The sequence below is a fragment of the Trachypithecus francoisi genome, unplaced genomic scaffold (genome assembly GCF_009764315.1).
Source record: "Trachypithecus francoisi isolate TF-2019V2 unplaced genomic scaffold, Tfra_2.0 Lachesis_group12, whole genome shotgun sequence".
In the NCBI taxonomy this organism is placed as follows: Eukaryota; Metazoa; Chordata; class Mammalia; order Primates; family Cercopithecidae; genus Trachypithecus; species Trachypithecus francoisi.
In genome coordinates this window covers 18035828-18051096 of record NW_022681457.1, presented here as the reverse complement: position 1 = coordinate 18051096, position 15269 = coordinate 18035828, and the positions used below count along the sequence as shown (strand labels likewise).

Genomic DNA, 15269 nt, shown 5'->3' with positions numbered 1-15269 from the left:
ACTAAAAAAATACAAAAAACTAGCCGGGCGAGGTGGCGGGCGCCTGTAGTCCCAGCTACTTGGGAGGCTGAGGCAGGAGAATGGCGTAAACCCGGGAGACGGAGCTTGCAGTGAGCTGAGATCCGGCCACTGCACTCCAGCCTGGGCGACAGAGCGAGACTCCATCTCAAAAAAAAAAAAAAAAAAAAAAAAAAATATATATATATATATATATATAGTAAGGAAAGGAACCCCAGCCTTAGCTACACATCCCCCACTCTCTTCTTATAGTGATTTAATTAGAACCCAGGTCTCTTGACTCTCACTCCTCTTTGCAATAGGACTTTCTTACCTCTTGGTCCAACGGCTGTGGCATTTCAGCTGGAGGCACATGTGAGTTGGGGGCTCCTAATGAAGCCTACTAGCCTGCTTACCTGTCATAACTATCAAGGGTACTCACAGAAAAAGGTAAAAGCAAAGACCTCAGGTGGATGGAACAATTCACTTTTGTATTCTCAGTTCTGGAAAAGCTCTAGAGTTTAAATTTAACAACAACGATGCTGATGACACAGTTCCCACTTTCCCAGCTGGCCCCATCCAGAACCCAGTTCTGATTAGAGGGCAGGAGTGACAGTCGTGGAAGGTGGAGGGGTCCAGAGCTAGAAATTGAACCATCATCCTGCTGCTTGCTGTCCTGAGCCTTCTGCTGAATGTCAGGTGTGTTTAAAACAGCAAGAGAGGACTTGACTGATTTGGATGCCCCTGCTCCCATTTGGATGGTCTCCACAACAAAGGAATGGAATGGCAGTGGAGGAGACCAGTGTGGTTTAGAGATGCAAATCATCAGGCGTTATGGAGAAAGCAGACACCTTTCAATGGCAGGAGATATGGAAAAACCTAGTCATGTTGACCTCTTTCTCAGATGTATCTCAGATTCTGGAATTATAGCATAATAGGAATTCCTTCCAAATCCACAAAGCAATGGTTCCTATCCCTGCCTTGCAAAGGCTTAATGACTCTAGCAGCAGTAAGACTAGGAGCAAACAGTAAAATATCATCTCCTATCTCTCAGTTTTGTCTTGCACTGTATTACAAAGAGTATCATGGGCAAAGATTTAAAATGGGAAGAAATGCTAAGTATTCATTTTAAATATACATGGGCTCAGTGCTTGCCTCACTCAGACCCTAAAAGGGGTTTATACAGAGTCTTAATATCTAATAATTGATGTATGGTTGAGTCATAGATGAATCCCCTCTCTCCTTAGCCATAAAAATGCTACCCCACTTGAATCTGACTTCTGTAATAATATTCCTAACTAGAGAAAAAGTCAAACTTAGGCATCATCTGACTTAGGTTCATGTCCCAACTTCTGTGCTTACTCATTCTGTGACTTGTCCTTCAACCTCAGGAGAGCCATTGAACCCCTTGAAGCTATACTTTGCTTCTCTATAAATTGGTCACAATAGTTCACCAATGCTATAGGCTTGTTTTGGTTGTCAAATCATGTGATATTATGTGTGTGATAAGTGAGAATCATCCTTCATATTTCTGTTGTGTTGTACAGTTTACAGCATGGCCTTTATGTGCACGCTCTTCTTTGCACCTGGTAGTAATCCTGGGAGGTTGATTCTTAAAACTAAATCAACCGGGGCTCAAGGATATTGAGTGAGTCTCTCATAACTAAGTAGTGGCATGGCCAGACCAGGAGTCCTCTGATTCCTGCTGCTGTCTTCTGCAGCCTACCCTCCTTCCACAAGTACTTATCAAGTGCCTATGATATGTCAGGTGCTGGGGTCACAGTGGTGAACCTCAGCCCAACCAGCTGCATGTTGTCTCTGGTCATGAAACTTAGCAGCTACCCCATCTCGAGCAGCAAATAACACCTTTAATACATACTGTCATAGGCTGAGCGCAGTGGCTCATGCCTGTAATCCCAGCACTCTGGGAGACCAAGGTAGGTGGATCACTTGAAGTCAGGAGTCTGAGACCAGTCTGGTCAACATGGTGAAACTCGGTCTCTACTAAAAGTTTAAAAATTAGCTGGGCTTCATGGCACATGCCTGTAGTTGCAGCTGCTTGGGAGGCTGAAGCAGGAGAATCGCTTTAATCCAGGAGGTGGATGTTGCAGTGAGCCGAGATCACGCCACTGTACTCCAGCTTGGGCGACAGGGCGAGACTCCGTATCAAAAAAAAAAAAAAAAGCTACATAATAGGTTGCTGGAAGACAGGGGCCAGGTCTTTTCCTCTGGGCACATGGTAGGTACTTAATAAACACCAGGCAGACATTTCTCCAGGAAGCATTCCTTAGCTGTCTTCTCTCCTACCTTCCAAAGGTCACAGAGAACCCTGGGCCTACCTCTGTGGCTGCAGTCACTGTGCTGATTCTCATGTCTGTTTACTTGTCTATTTCTTGGCTATCCTGTTAGCTGCATGGGGGAGCGATAGATCTGATTTGATTTGGTATTGCTCGTGTGAGACGTAGACCTTGGTGCTCAATATATGTTTGTGAAAAATCACTGAAGAAGTCATAAACTGGGGGCAGAAAATCAAAAGCATTAGGTCAAAAGATATCGGAAGATTCACGGAGCAGGGAAAAATGTCCTGTTTTCTTCCTTAAAATCTCAACTATGCTCCAGGAGGCACATGGGAACACACTCTGTACCACATGCAAATTTCTTGCTGGAGAGACAAGAAGAAGAGCTTAGTACCTGCAAGACTTGTTTATTCAATATCAGGCTTCAGTTTGCCCACATCTGGACTCCATTAGTTCCTCCCCACCCCTCCATCTCCCTTTATCTGCAAGAGCCCTGCCAAGAAAACAAGGTTCCCCAACATTGCCTCCTCATTAAAGGCTAGTCGAATTTTCAACTCTGAAAAATGTGCAGTTGTGCTGGCCCAATGGTGCGTTAGTGGGAGACCCAGTCCCCCAGTTTACAATCCTCTACATCTGTGCAATTACCAAGACCACCAACAGAGAGAGGCCACATTAATCCTTCAACTGTGTTGTCCCCTGATCAGATGGCTACGGAGTTCTTCTGAGACCTTCTTATCCCTGGGGGAACAGTGGGAGGGGGCATCTATTTGTGATTTAACGAACACAGGCATGGAGATTGCACTAAATTTTCATCTGTTCCCTTTCTCCACCACCCGCACTCACTCTCATGTCCTGGAAGAAGTGAGAACAGCAGCAATTCTTCCTTAGTTAGGTACAGCTCTTAGGGATTCATGATTATTTGAAAAACTAATATGAAGGTGATGATATTCTCCATTTGAAGTGATAATGCTTAGGAGGCCTAGAAATACTTTCTGTGAGGGGCAGTGTGTGTTGGGGATGGGGTGGAGAATCAGATAACATTTATGAGCTATTTAATGGACCGGAAACTCATGTCTTATCTTAAATCCTCTTCAACAGCTGTGTGAGGTTGCTATTATTTACCGCATTTGACAAATGAGGGAGGACACTGAGGCTTATACGGGTGAAGTGACTAGCCCGAGGTTACTCTGCTTAGTGAATGGGGGAACACGAATTAAAACCTAAGTCTGTTTGGCTTTCAAGCCTAAGTGCTTTAACAGATGCTAATGACGGCCCACTCTGGTCAGTGCTAAGTAGAGTGCTCTTTATTTAGTTAGCTATAAAAGCTTTTAGTTACTGGGCTTGGAGAGCTAAATGTATGGAGGAAGATAAAACATCTAGAACACTGGGCAGATGACTGCCTAAGATTGACAGTGTGCATCAATGGTTTGTAGAGATGGTGATCACCTGTTGTGTGTAGGTAGGTACAGGGTGATACCTCCCTTATAACAAGCAGGCTTTGTGATAGGCACCTTGGCCTATAAGCTGATGTGTAAAATACAAATCTTGCCTTTGGATCTTACGATTTAAAGGGAATTCAAGGCAAGTACAAGACTGACTATAGGATTAGACCCTCAAGGAAAGGAAAGAATTAGTCTGAAAATAAGAAGAGAGTCAGGGCAGTGCATGGCGGTGGCTGCTAGGGAGGGGAGAGCTTCAAGGACAAAACATGTCAAATGCTGCAGATTGTCTGAGGTCTAAATAAAGTGCTGTGGGAGTTCAGAGGAAGAGCACTTAAGGCTAAGGCTTATGCCAAGACTTCATCATCATCATCATCATCATCATTCACCGAGCACTTGTCCCATATAATTTTCACCACAACCCTGCTTTTGATACTGTCATCATCTTCATTTTTAGAGATGAGGAAACTGAGACTTAGAGAGAGCTCAGTTGTACAAGACTCAAGTCAAAGAGCCAAACTCTAACCCAGGACACTAGTTGGCACTTGAGCTCTACTTTAAGGCATAAGTGGGATTTTCGTCAGAGAACCTGACCTGGGCAGAAGGCATTGGTTCAGCAATGTTAGAGACTTCAAAACAATGAAGTGTTTTCAGGGAATGTAGAGCAGACCTGTATGGCTGAATGAATGGAATATAAGGGAGTAGACAAGGTTACAGTAGGAAAAGAAGATTGTGGCAAGATCGTGAAGATCCTTGAATGCTGAGAAATTTTTACTCTGGCTAATTGGCTAGAGGTTGATGAGAGTATTTTAAGTGAGCTTGGTCAATTTTCTAATCAAGGTAAGGATGAGGCCTGAACCACGGTGGTGGCCATGCAAGGGGAATAGAGAGAAAAAGATAGATGCAGGAGACCTTGCAAAAGCCAGATGGATAAAGGGATGAGAGAGAGGAAGGAGTCTAAGATTGCACATCTTTGTCAGTCATATGCTTGGTGGCACACCTTGAGCAGAAATAGAGGGAAGAGAAGTGAAGTTTGGGACAGGAGTGGGAATGGGTGTGACTTTAGACTTGGTTAATTTGAAATGCTAATAACATCTCTAGTTGGGGAGAGTTGGGGGAAGATTGGAATTGGCCAATTAGGGGAAAAGGGTAGGCTGAAGCTAGAGAGAGAGAGAGAGATGGCCTTTTGAAGGTCATCTTCATAGAGCTAATAATTGAAGCTATTGAAGCAGCTGAGATCACAGCAGAACACCAGGAACACAGTCCTAGGGAAGACCCACATTTATTTAGAAGTAGTAACAAAAGCATGCTGGTGTGATATTAAGGAAGCCTAGGACATTCAAGGTAAAAAAAAGAGTAAGAGGCTGCAGTAGGCAATGCTGCAGAAAGAACAGCCAGGAGATTCTTGCCTGGACTGGCAGAGTTGGGCTGTCAGGAGGCCCATGACTCTAAGTCCCTGACTTTTGGGAAAATAATGATGCTTTATGCCTCAGACTCTCTTCTTCATGAGACTTGTGGGCACAGGGCAGCCACTGCTAATTTCAACCATAAATAGCTTCTATAGCCCCTCTCTGGCCTCTTTGCTGTCTTTATTCTAGATATTGGAGTTCTGACTTACCCATAAAACCCGGAAATTACACTGGTATCTTTGGACAGATCTCTGTCTTCATTACCTTTCCCAGACGGTGAGGCACTGATCTCCTGAAAAAGGCTGAAGATGTTAACCAAGTGACAGAAGAATCAGAGAATAAATTTCTAATCAACTATTTCTAGTTACTTAAGATGCCTCACTTTATTGCAGTAGATGGAGCAGTCAGCTCCAGAGAAAATACAGCCATGCATCTGTCTCCATCCTTAGAAACAGGACCCAGATACATTATATTTTTCCTTTCCTTTGGGACTGAGAACTAAAGTGAGAAATGTGATTCTCCTTTCATGATTCTCCATCATCAATGGTTTGTTGAATTAATCTTTTCTGGGCAAAAGAAGTTCATCAATTCATGTAACCGAGATGTAAAAGAACAACTTGACCCTCTGTGGCTACCAGGAACTTAGAGGTGCAGGTGCCTTTCAAGATGGCAGGCACTTACTGGGCGTTCTGTGAACATCTGTCTCTCTGGAGACATACATGCTACCGCCTAGTAGGACTTCTAAGAGAAGGCCAACTCGATGTCATTGGGATCAGCACAGGAATTAGAATGAGGAAGTCCCAGCTTCAGTGATGGTCTTCTTGCTGTCTCATTTTTATCAAGAGTGATTCACTGCCCTCTCTGGCCTTCATCATATGCATTTATATAAGTGTTGGTAATAATTTAGTAATTCATATGGTGTTGTGAGAAGCAAACAGTATAGTGGATGTGAAAGTACTTTGTAAGCTGTAAAGTACTAAGCAAATATTAAAGCAGATCAGAGTATAGGAAAGTTTGTCCTTCAGACTCAGCAGTGGAAGATGAGTTCTCAGTCTCTGAAAGAGAGATTGTTAGGCTGCTGTGCAAAGATATTACTTTTCTTGGGATAATTTATAAATAGAGTGGAATCTTAAAAATAACACAAAACAGTAGAGTAGGGTCGTCCCTTCTGCTCTGGGTTTAGACTTTGCTTCTGTCTTGATCTGCTGAAAAAGACATACTGACATACCAGATAAAATGATCAGAAGCAATGCTGTCTGTACACACGTATTCTGGTCCTACCGTGGAGGGGTGGTACTTCCAAACTCTTCAATTAGGTATGGTATCGTCCAAGGAGCTCTTGGAAGAGATATTCTCTACAAAACATGTTTTTTATTTGTTTGTTTGTTTGTTGTCTTCTCCAATGGAGGGAATAAAAAAGTTAACTTTTGTAGGGCTCTCCTGCTAGGTGCCAGGTGATTGACATATCACCTTATCTAATTCCCTGGCAATCCTGCTGGGTAGATATTATTCACCTTACTTTATAGATGAGGACACCTAAGTCCAGAGAGGTAAAGTCACATGCCTAAGGTAATAGACAAGATTCAGACAGGTTTTTCTGGCTACAACGTTGTTGCTTCTTTCACCATCTCATGCGCTATCATTTCCCAAAAGTCTATCCTAATTTTTCTTCATATTTCCTCTCCGTAACAGTTAAATATTTGTAAATATGTGTGCAGTTGAGCTCTTTTTCACCAGAGAAGACAGGAAGAGGAGCTATCTTGCAGTTGGAGCCAATCTCTCTCCAAACTGCAGCCCCTCTCAGGCAAGGACTGATCTGTTTCTGTCCCCTTGTAGCTTAATTGCAATGCTTTCCCATTTTATTAGTTTCCAGATTCTGTGCCAAGTGCTTTAAAAGGCAGGTAGGGGAGAATTCTCTGCTTGCCTGGCAGCCTGCCATCACCCCCAGAATCTGTTGCTTGCTCTTTCAGAAAAGGATCAACATTGAAGGCATTTTTCTCAGCAGTGAAATTTACATATCAGAACCTTGCTGACTGAGGCAGAAATGAGGGCTCTGGGGGCAGGAGTCTGGGAGTGGGGACAGAGTCTTTGTAGGGGGAGGGGGAGGGAAGAGCTTATTTTATTACCCAGGAATAAAAACATTGTGAGTAATGAATAAAGTCCGAAAGCAGTAAATCTGGGACTCCAGAGTTAGGTGTGTAACGTGTTGGAGAACAATTTAAGCCTTCGCCTCGTCTGTGGAGGTGAGGTATTCAGGCTGCCTTTCACAGCCCAAATTTCATTAAATAGACTTTTAAGGGCTAGGATTACAAGAAGCCAAGTCCGGCTGGTTCATAATGATGATTTATGGCTGTGTTGTCGACTCCCCGACCCTTCTATACAAGGGGATAGAGAAAATACATAATTTGTTGCTCATTCACTCTAAAATCTGTCAAGGCTGCCCCAGAAGCCATGTGGTCCTGGAGTCATGTGTCTGCCAAATGGCTTCAGCCTGACCCTCTCCTTAAAAATCTGCAATTGCTCTCCTACAGTGGAAATTGGTTTTAATAACAATAGAAATAATAAAATTATCTCAATGTAGCCTGCTGTGGGTCTTTGAGCTTAAGTCAGAATACCTGGGCTCTACTCTTCACTCTGTCACTTACTGGCCTCAAATCCTTCAGAAAAGTCACTGTCTCCCAGAACCTTAGTATCTCCATCTGTAGAATGGAATATCTTCTTCACAGAGAAGATTAAATGAAAGTGCAGTACAAAATAAATGTAAGAGATGGCTGCTGTTAACATTATTATTAAGAATTTGAGGAACTGCAAAATGTTCTTTTCATCTCCTTGTCTTCCCATGAGTGAAGGAAACATTTTACTTTGCAATTTACTATCTTAAGACTATGGCACTAAAAATGGAAGTTTTAGAGATGGGACATAAGAGCTGAAAAGAATCCCTGAATTGTAGTCAAACCCCGTCTCCCTGAAAGTGACTGGAGCACAAAGGTGACTCATCTGAGATTAATAAGTAAATTCATGCAAGAGATGCTAATTTGTAGTGGAAACTCACATGTTCTTTCTCAGCATCAAACAGGAAATTGTGTTGACTGATCCTTAGGCCACACCTGCTTAGAAACAGTTCCTTAATCTGTAGCAGTGGCTGGTTCAGAGAACCAGGGAGCAATCTGAGGTCAGGGATTTTGCCTGGGGCCTTGGTTCTGCTCCCTGTTTCTGGTGTCATCTCTGAGCAAGTAACTTTCCTCTGCTATTGCTTATTACCTGTGCTTGGTTGGCAGGCTAGTGGTGGATGGTGAACATAGCCCAGGAGAGTTGAGAATAAATGTCATTGCAGTTATGAAGTCATCAGTCAGTCTAGCACCCTCATTTTACAAATGCAGAAACCAATTTATCCCATTTTCACTAAACAAGTAGGCACTTGAACCTTGGCTACTTGACTCCTAGTTCAGTGCTCTTCCTGCTGCATAAAAAGTCTCGTATGATTTATAAGTAAGGAAGAATAAAAAAGAGTAAGAGAACACGATTGTGGTAATAAACATCTGGAACTTGTTTGCCTGTGAGGTTACATAGGGTAAATGTATAAACAGGTTCAAAAGGGGAATTAGATCATGAATGGTAGGAAAGAATGCTGGGCAGGGAGTCAGTGCACCTGGGTTTAATCTTTAGATGGGAGCTCATTTGGACCTAAGATTCTTCTAAATATAATGGTCCCTTTCATTAATGACTTGCCATGCTTCTCGGAGTTTAATGTCTGCAACGTGTTATCAAAGCATTCTTGGTAATGTTGAGGGGATCCTTCCAATTTTGTAATAAGGCAACTTTGAGGACTACCGTCCTGCTCCCTTTCATTCATTTGTTCCTTCAACTGATAGTCTTTGAGCATCTATGCAGGGTCACATACTAGTTTTACTCTCTCAGGAAACGGCTATGCCAAGATGCTGGCTAAAGTGGCCTTTGACTATGTTCCTCTAATACAGAATTGTACTCAATATGATCTGGGAAAGTGAAATGTAGCTCTTATATATAAAGCATTTATAAACACAGTCACTGTGTCAATGTTGGCTGTGATAGTAGCTGTTCTCGCTGCTGCACCTGTTTGTCCCTGGGCCCAGCTGGTGTTTCCTTCCTACATGGTCGTCCTTCCCCAGACTTTGGAGCCCTTGAGGATCTTGATCAGACCTTGTGCCTTGAGGCTTTCCTCCACTGTAAAAGAATATTGGGAGCCTTTGCAAAGGAGTATCCAGATATGCCAGACTATTGCTTCCCTTGTGGTTGTGCACATGCCCTCTTCCCTCTGAAAGGGCAAGTGTAGCTCATCATCCTGCCCTGGGAGGAAGTGTGAAGGGACTTTTGTGGTGAGTGATGAGTTGACCATCAGTGTCTCTGGGCTGTGGTTACAAGCAGGAAGTGCCCATGGCTGGGCTGTGGAGTTAAGACAAAGGCAGCAGGGTGTGTGGTTGTACACATCATAGGCATTTACCTTACAGAACATCAGCTGTCCCCCATCCTTAATGTAAATGATGTCACTATATCTATCTTGAGCGTCAGGATTTCATGACATAAAGAATCTAAAAGCAATGTCTGGCATATAATAGGTAATCTGTAATTGGTGGATTGTTTTCAGTAGTGATAAATCTCTAAGCATCATATCATAGATACAGTGTGAAAATCAAGAAGGATTTGAGAAGGGTCTTCAGGATCAGAGAAGACCGCACAGGCTGACTGGAAGAAATTCACAAACACTGAAGGGCATCGTACTACAAGTTTCTTAGTTTTTAGACTGGTATTCTATTTATCAAACTCTGCTTCTAAAAAGTAAAAGCATCACTCTCTATGGTCCAGGTCATTTCCCATTCATGTTATCCTATTTGAACCAACAGCTGCAAAGGTGAGCAGCCTCCTTTTATAGAGCAGGAGGCCGAAGCTTGGAGGGCATAGATTATTGCTGAAGGATACCAGATTGGTGGTAGAGTCTGGATTCCCCAGGACTTAACCATGGTATATCCACCTCTTCATACAGAAACTCTCACCATGGCCAATGTCAGCACGAGGCTGAGGCCCTTACTAGAGTCAGGTCATTGTCTGTGATCCTTTACCCCAAATCCCAGAATCCCGAGATTTGCTCAGACCCTGTGACATCATAGCTACCCTTAACCTTGTCCTTGATTCTTCATTTAGTATTTCTTTTCTATAGTTAAGTTCTTGCCTCTCCCTTTAAAAAAAAAAAAAAAAAAAAAATATATAGATATACACACACACACACATATATGCATATAAATATATTATAAATATATTTGTATATTTTTGTTGTTACAAAGGTATTACATGGTCATGTAGGGCTTAAAACACCCAACTCTATTAGCGCTTTGATCTTTCCTTCTGTGCGTATTTGTGTCTGTATATTTCATAAATAGAAAATTAGGACACTCCTTTGCAAATATTGAATATTCTCTGATGTTGTTAAATATCCTTTACAGCATCAATGTTAATGATGAATCTTGATACCGCCTAATTCCCCTATTGGATTCCTTTTAGATCATCACGGGGGAATTCTACCGGATCTATTACCTGAAGAAGTCGCGGTCGACGATTCAGAACCCCTACGTGGCAGCACTCTATAAGCAAGTGGGCTGCTTCCTCTTTGGCTGTGCCATCAGCCAGTCTTTCACAGACATTGCCAAAGTGTCCATAGGGCGCCTGCGTCCTCACTTCTTGAGTGTCTGCAATCCTGATTTCAGCCAGATCAACTGCTCTGAAGGCTACATTCAGAACTACAGATGCAGAGGTGATGATAGCAAAGTCCAGGAAGCCAGGTGAGACACCACCTCCCCATGGCCAGAGCCTGGACCCCTTTGATACAGTGCAGTTCAGTGAGCACTTACTAGCTGGTCCCTAGTTTAGATGGGTGAATAAGGCATAGTTCCTATTCTTGAGGAACTCATAGTCAGATGATTGAGACAGATATGTAAATCAATACTTCCAATATAGCATTGGTAAGTACATTCATTTATTCATTCTTTTGTTTATTCATGCATTCATGGGTGCCTGCTATGTTCCAGGCGTGGGTCCAAAGCACTGCGAAGGATGCAAAAGTGAACAGGGCATAGTGCCTACTCTCAAGGTTACAGTCTAGGGAGGGAAGACAGACAGACAAGTGTGTATCAGGGATGTGAATACGACTGTTTCATGGCCCTCTCTTGCTCTTACAGGAAGTCCTTCTTCTCTGGCCATGCCTCCTTCTCCATGTACACTATGCTGTATTTGGTGGTAAGTACCCACCCTTTGATCTGAGTAGTGCTCAGTTCCAGCTTCCATCCCTTCTGATATCATAGCCCTCAAAATAGCTAGGGGCATGACATCACTGTGAAATCCTTGTTAGCTAGAAAAGTTAGGTTTAATTCTGAGCTCTGCCACTGCCTTAGCGGAAGTTATTTTACTTTCCAGTTTTTTCCCCCCGTTTTTCAAATAAAAGTAGTATTTGCCATAGCTCCTTGATAAGCACTGTGGACACATTTTGAAATTTTAAAGCGATAAAAACACTTGTATTAGGTTGGTGCAAGAGTAATGGAGGTTTTTGCCATTACAAAAACCCCTGGACTATATTATTTAAATGGCAAAAACCAATTACTCTTGCACCAACCTAAATATAACATTTTAGGGTACAAGCACTGTTTCTGAAAATCTGTTGCGGGAAAAGATTGCTAAGTAAGGCTCAGAGAATTAAAGTGAACTGCCAAAATGTACATAAACACCAGGACTGCTGCTAAAGCCCAAGCTTTCTGATAAATTTTTTTGCAACGTTCACCATGTCAGTCCTCCGTATTCTATGGATAGAAGGGCTTTAAGGATTATCATTACCTAAGTATTTAGAATAATTTTGAGTTTTGCAAAGTACTTCTGCTCCATGAGGACGCATGACTTCATAACAACACTGTGAAGTATAAAATCCATGCCCCATTTCTCAAATCCACAGACCAAGGCCCAGAGAGGTTAAGCAGCATGTTTGAGTTCCTTCGACCAGTGGTGGAACGATAATTTGATTCCCATATTGCTCTTCTCATGGCCATGTCGGCTCTGATTTCCTGGAGACGGTTGGGCAATGCAGGTGAAGTGCCCTGCTTGCCTCCAGCTGCCAGACAGATAGAGGGCTGCTCTGTTTTTCTTTGTCAGTTACATGTGGGTTTCCCTGCCTTTCCTCTCCCCTTGAATGAGGTCCGTGTGTGCCAAGGCACTTCCTGCTTTCAGCTGCTTTGATGGAATTCAGAGCGAGAAGGTGCTGAGAGGTCAGACATAGCTCAGAGGAGCACAAACTGTTTGAAAAAAGAACATTTTGATTTCAACTTATTTAAAAAGCATAATTAGGAATTGGGAAAAACAACAGAAAGTTTGTGTGATTTATTTATCTTTCTCCCCCAATCCTTTCCAAGTTTAGAGGCCTCTAAACTAAGCCAACATTGGCTTCCCATTACAGAGGATGCAGAGCTGAAAGATGGGCCCCAACCTATGACAACATTAAACGTGGATGTTGTGTGTTCATGAATAACACTTCCCTCCATTCTTCATCTTTTTGTTTTTGTTTTGCTCTTAGAAAGGAAAATTTACCAAAGATATTTAGGTTCCTGCTCCCTGTGTATATTTTACCCAGGGCTGGAAACAATTTTAAAAATGTAATTTTGGTGTTTTATAAAAGTGCTTAGAGGAACTGGGTATGTGTTCACTTTTTTTCATATCCCTTCATTTTATTCCGAAAAAAAAATACTTGATTGTTTTGAAGCCAGCACTGTGCACTGTGGCCTTCACAGCTGCACAACAGGTGAAGATGCTGACTCGCTTTGGATGCCTTCTGTGTGCCAGGCACCATATCTACTTACTCTGTGACATTTGCTTTTCAGTGACCTGATGAGGTGTATTTTGATTATCCTATCCAATTTGAATCTAAGAAGTTTAGTGACAAAAATTCCACCGTCGGCCGGGCGCGGTGGCTCAAGCCTGTAATCCCAGCACTTTGGGAGGCCGAGACGGGTGGATCACGAGGTCAGGAGATCGAGACCATCCTGGCTAACACGGTGAAACCCCGTCTCTACTAAAAAATACAAAAAACTAGCCGGGCGAGGTGGCGGGCGCCTGTAGTCCCAGCTACTCGGGAGGCTGAGGCAGGAGAATGGCGTAAACCCGGGAGGCGGAGCTTGCAGTGAGCTGAGATCCGGCCACTGTACTCCAGCCTGGGCGACAGAGCGAGACTCCGTCTCAAAAAAAAAAAAAAAAAAAAAAAAAAAAAATTCCACCGTCAGTAAGAGGCAGAAAAGGTATTTGCAGGCCAGACTTCAACATTGTTGTATGTTCTTTTCGTTGTACTGTGCTACAAAACCCACAAACAAACAAAAACCAGACCTCTTCAGGATGAACTTAAGGAATATTTCCTTTTAACCCTAACAAGTTTTGCCTGAAGAAGACCTGTCTCCTTTTGCTTTAATGGTTGAGATGTCCCCTCCCTCCCGTCCCCAACTCCGATTACCTCCTTACCAGCTAGAGATCTCTATGGGGATGATGGGTGAGACGTATATTTTGACTGAAGGTTTGTTTGCATCCCTCAAAGGGAGGAAAAAGTTGTAGTTCTTCCATATTGCTGGAAGGAAGGAAGAGAAAGAGGGAAGGAGGAGGAAAGGAAGAGAGAGGGATGGAGGAGAGCCTCCTTTGGCTGGGCACGGTGGCTTATACCTGTAATCTCAGCACTTTAAGAGGCCAAGGTGAGAGAATCCCTTGAGGCCAGCAGTTTGAGACAAGTCTGGACAACATAGGGAGACCGTGTCTCTTTAAAAAAGTAAACAACGAGAAGAAGAAAGAAAGCCTCCTTAATCTATCCTCTTTTCAGCATAGTATTATATCCCCGACCTCCTACCCCACTGTGCACATACGTTCTTCAGAACTCTTGTACAAACACACATTCAACACTCACAACTCACATATACAACACATATGTACACAGCTGTGTTTTTAGCGCTAAGGTTATCTTGCCCTAAAACCACCAGTGAAGATAAGGGCCAAAAAGTAAAGATGGTACTCTTTGCCACGGCATGTGCTTATGTGATATTCAGAGAAATCCCAGCTCTTCTAACATCTGATCTGCAAAACTTTCTTTTTTGTTGTTGTTCTCTTTTTTTTTTTTTTTTGAGACAAGGTCTCGTTCTGTCACCCAGGATGGAGCACAGTGGCACTGTCTTGGCTCACTGCAACCTCTGACTCCTGGACTCAGGTGATCCTTCCACCTCAGCCACCTGAGTAACTGGGACCACAGGTGCATGCCACCACACCCAGCTAATTTTTGTATTTTTTTTGTAGAGATGAGGCTTTGCCCTGCTGGCCAGGCTGGTTTTGAACTCCTGGGCTCAAGCGATTCAACCATCTTGGCCTCCCAAAGTGCTGGGACTACAGATGTGAGCCTCCATGCTCAGCCAATTTGCAAAACTTTCTTTTCCTTTTTTTTTTTTTTTGAGATGGAGTCTCGCTCTGTTGCCTAGGCTAGAGTGCAGTGGTGCGATCTCGGCTCGCTACAACCTCCGCCTCCCAGATTCAAGCAATTCTCCAGCCTTAGACTCCCAAGTAGCTGGGATTACAGGTGCGTGGCACCACACCCAGCAAATTTTTGTATTTTTAATAGAGACAGGGTTTCACCATATTGGCCAGGCTGGTCTTGAACTCCTGACCTCAGGTGATCAACCCACCTTGGCCTCCCAAAGTGTTGGGATTATAGGCTTGAGCCACTAGACTTGGCTGATTTGCAAAACTTTCTCAAGAAAGTTCACACCATTTAGGCCCAGCAGAGGAGGTGGGAAACTCTGCTGTCAGTCCAAGAAGCCCTTAGACCCTCCCTCAGGGCTTTTATGTTGGGCTTCAGGAAGTGCTGGAGTTGGGCAAATAGACTGGCCTCCCCGGTGCACCCTGTGCTGTTTTATTGTTCATGCAGCCTGTGATTCATAGCTTCCCTGGGGTTTTGGGGAGAATCACATTTGAGTCAGCCAGGTTCAGCATTGACAGCTTTTGTCTTTAGAATCAAGCAGATGTGGAATCAAATCTGGCTGTATCCATGACTAACTCTGAAGCCATGAGTGGGTTACATAGCTTTAGAG

General features: G+C 43.3%; 1 protein-coding gene across 1 annotated transcript in view; it reads left to right on the top strand.

Annotated features, from left to right (window-relative positions):
• The window catches only part of PLPP3 (phospholipid phosphatase 3), an 83853-nt gene that overhangs the window by 44800 nt on the left and 23784 nt on the right, over positions 1-15269 (top strand). Inside the window, exons 3-4 of the mRNA XM_033225034.1 lie at positions 10678-10955; positions 11352-11409. Of these exons, the coding sequence (XP_033080925.1) occupies positions 10678-10955; positions 11352-11409 (336 nt within the window). The remainder of the gene's footprint in view (positions 1-10677; positions 10956-11351; positions 11410-15269) is intronic.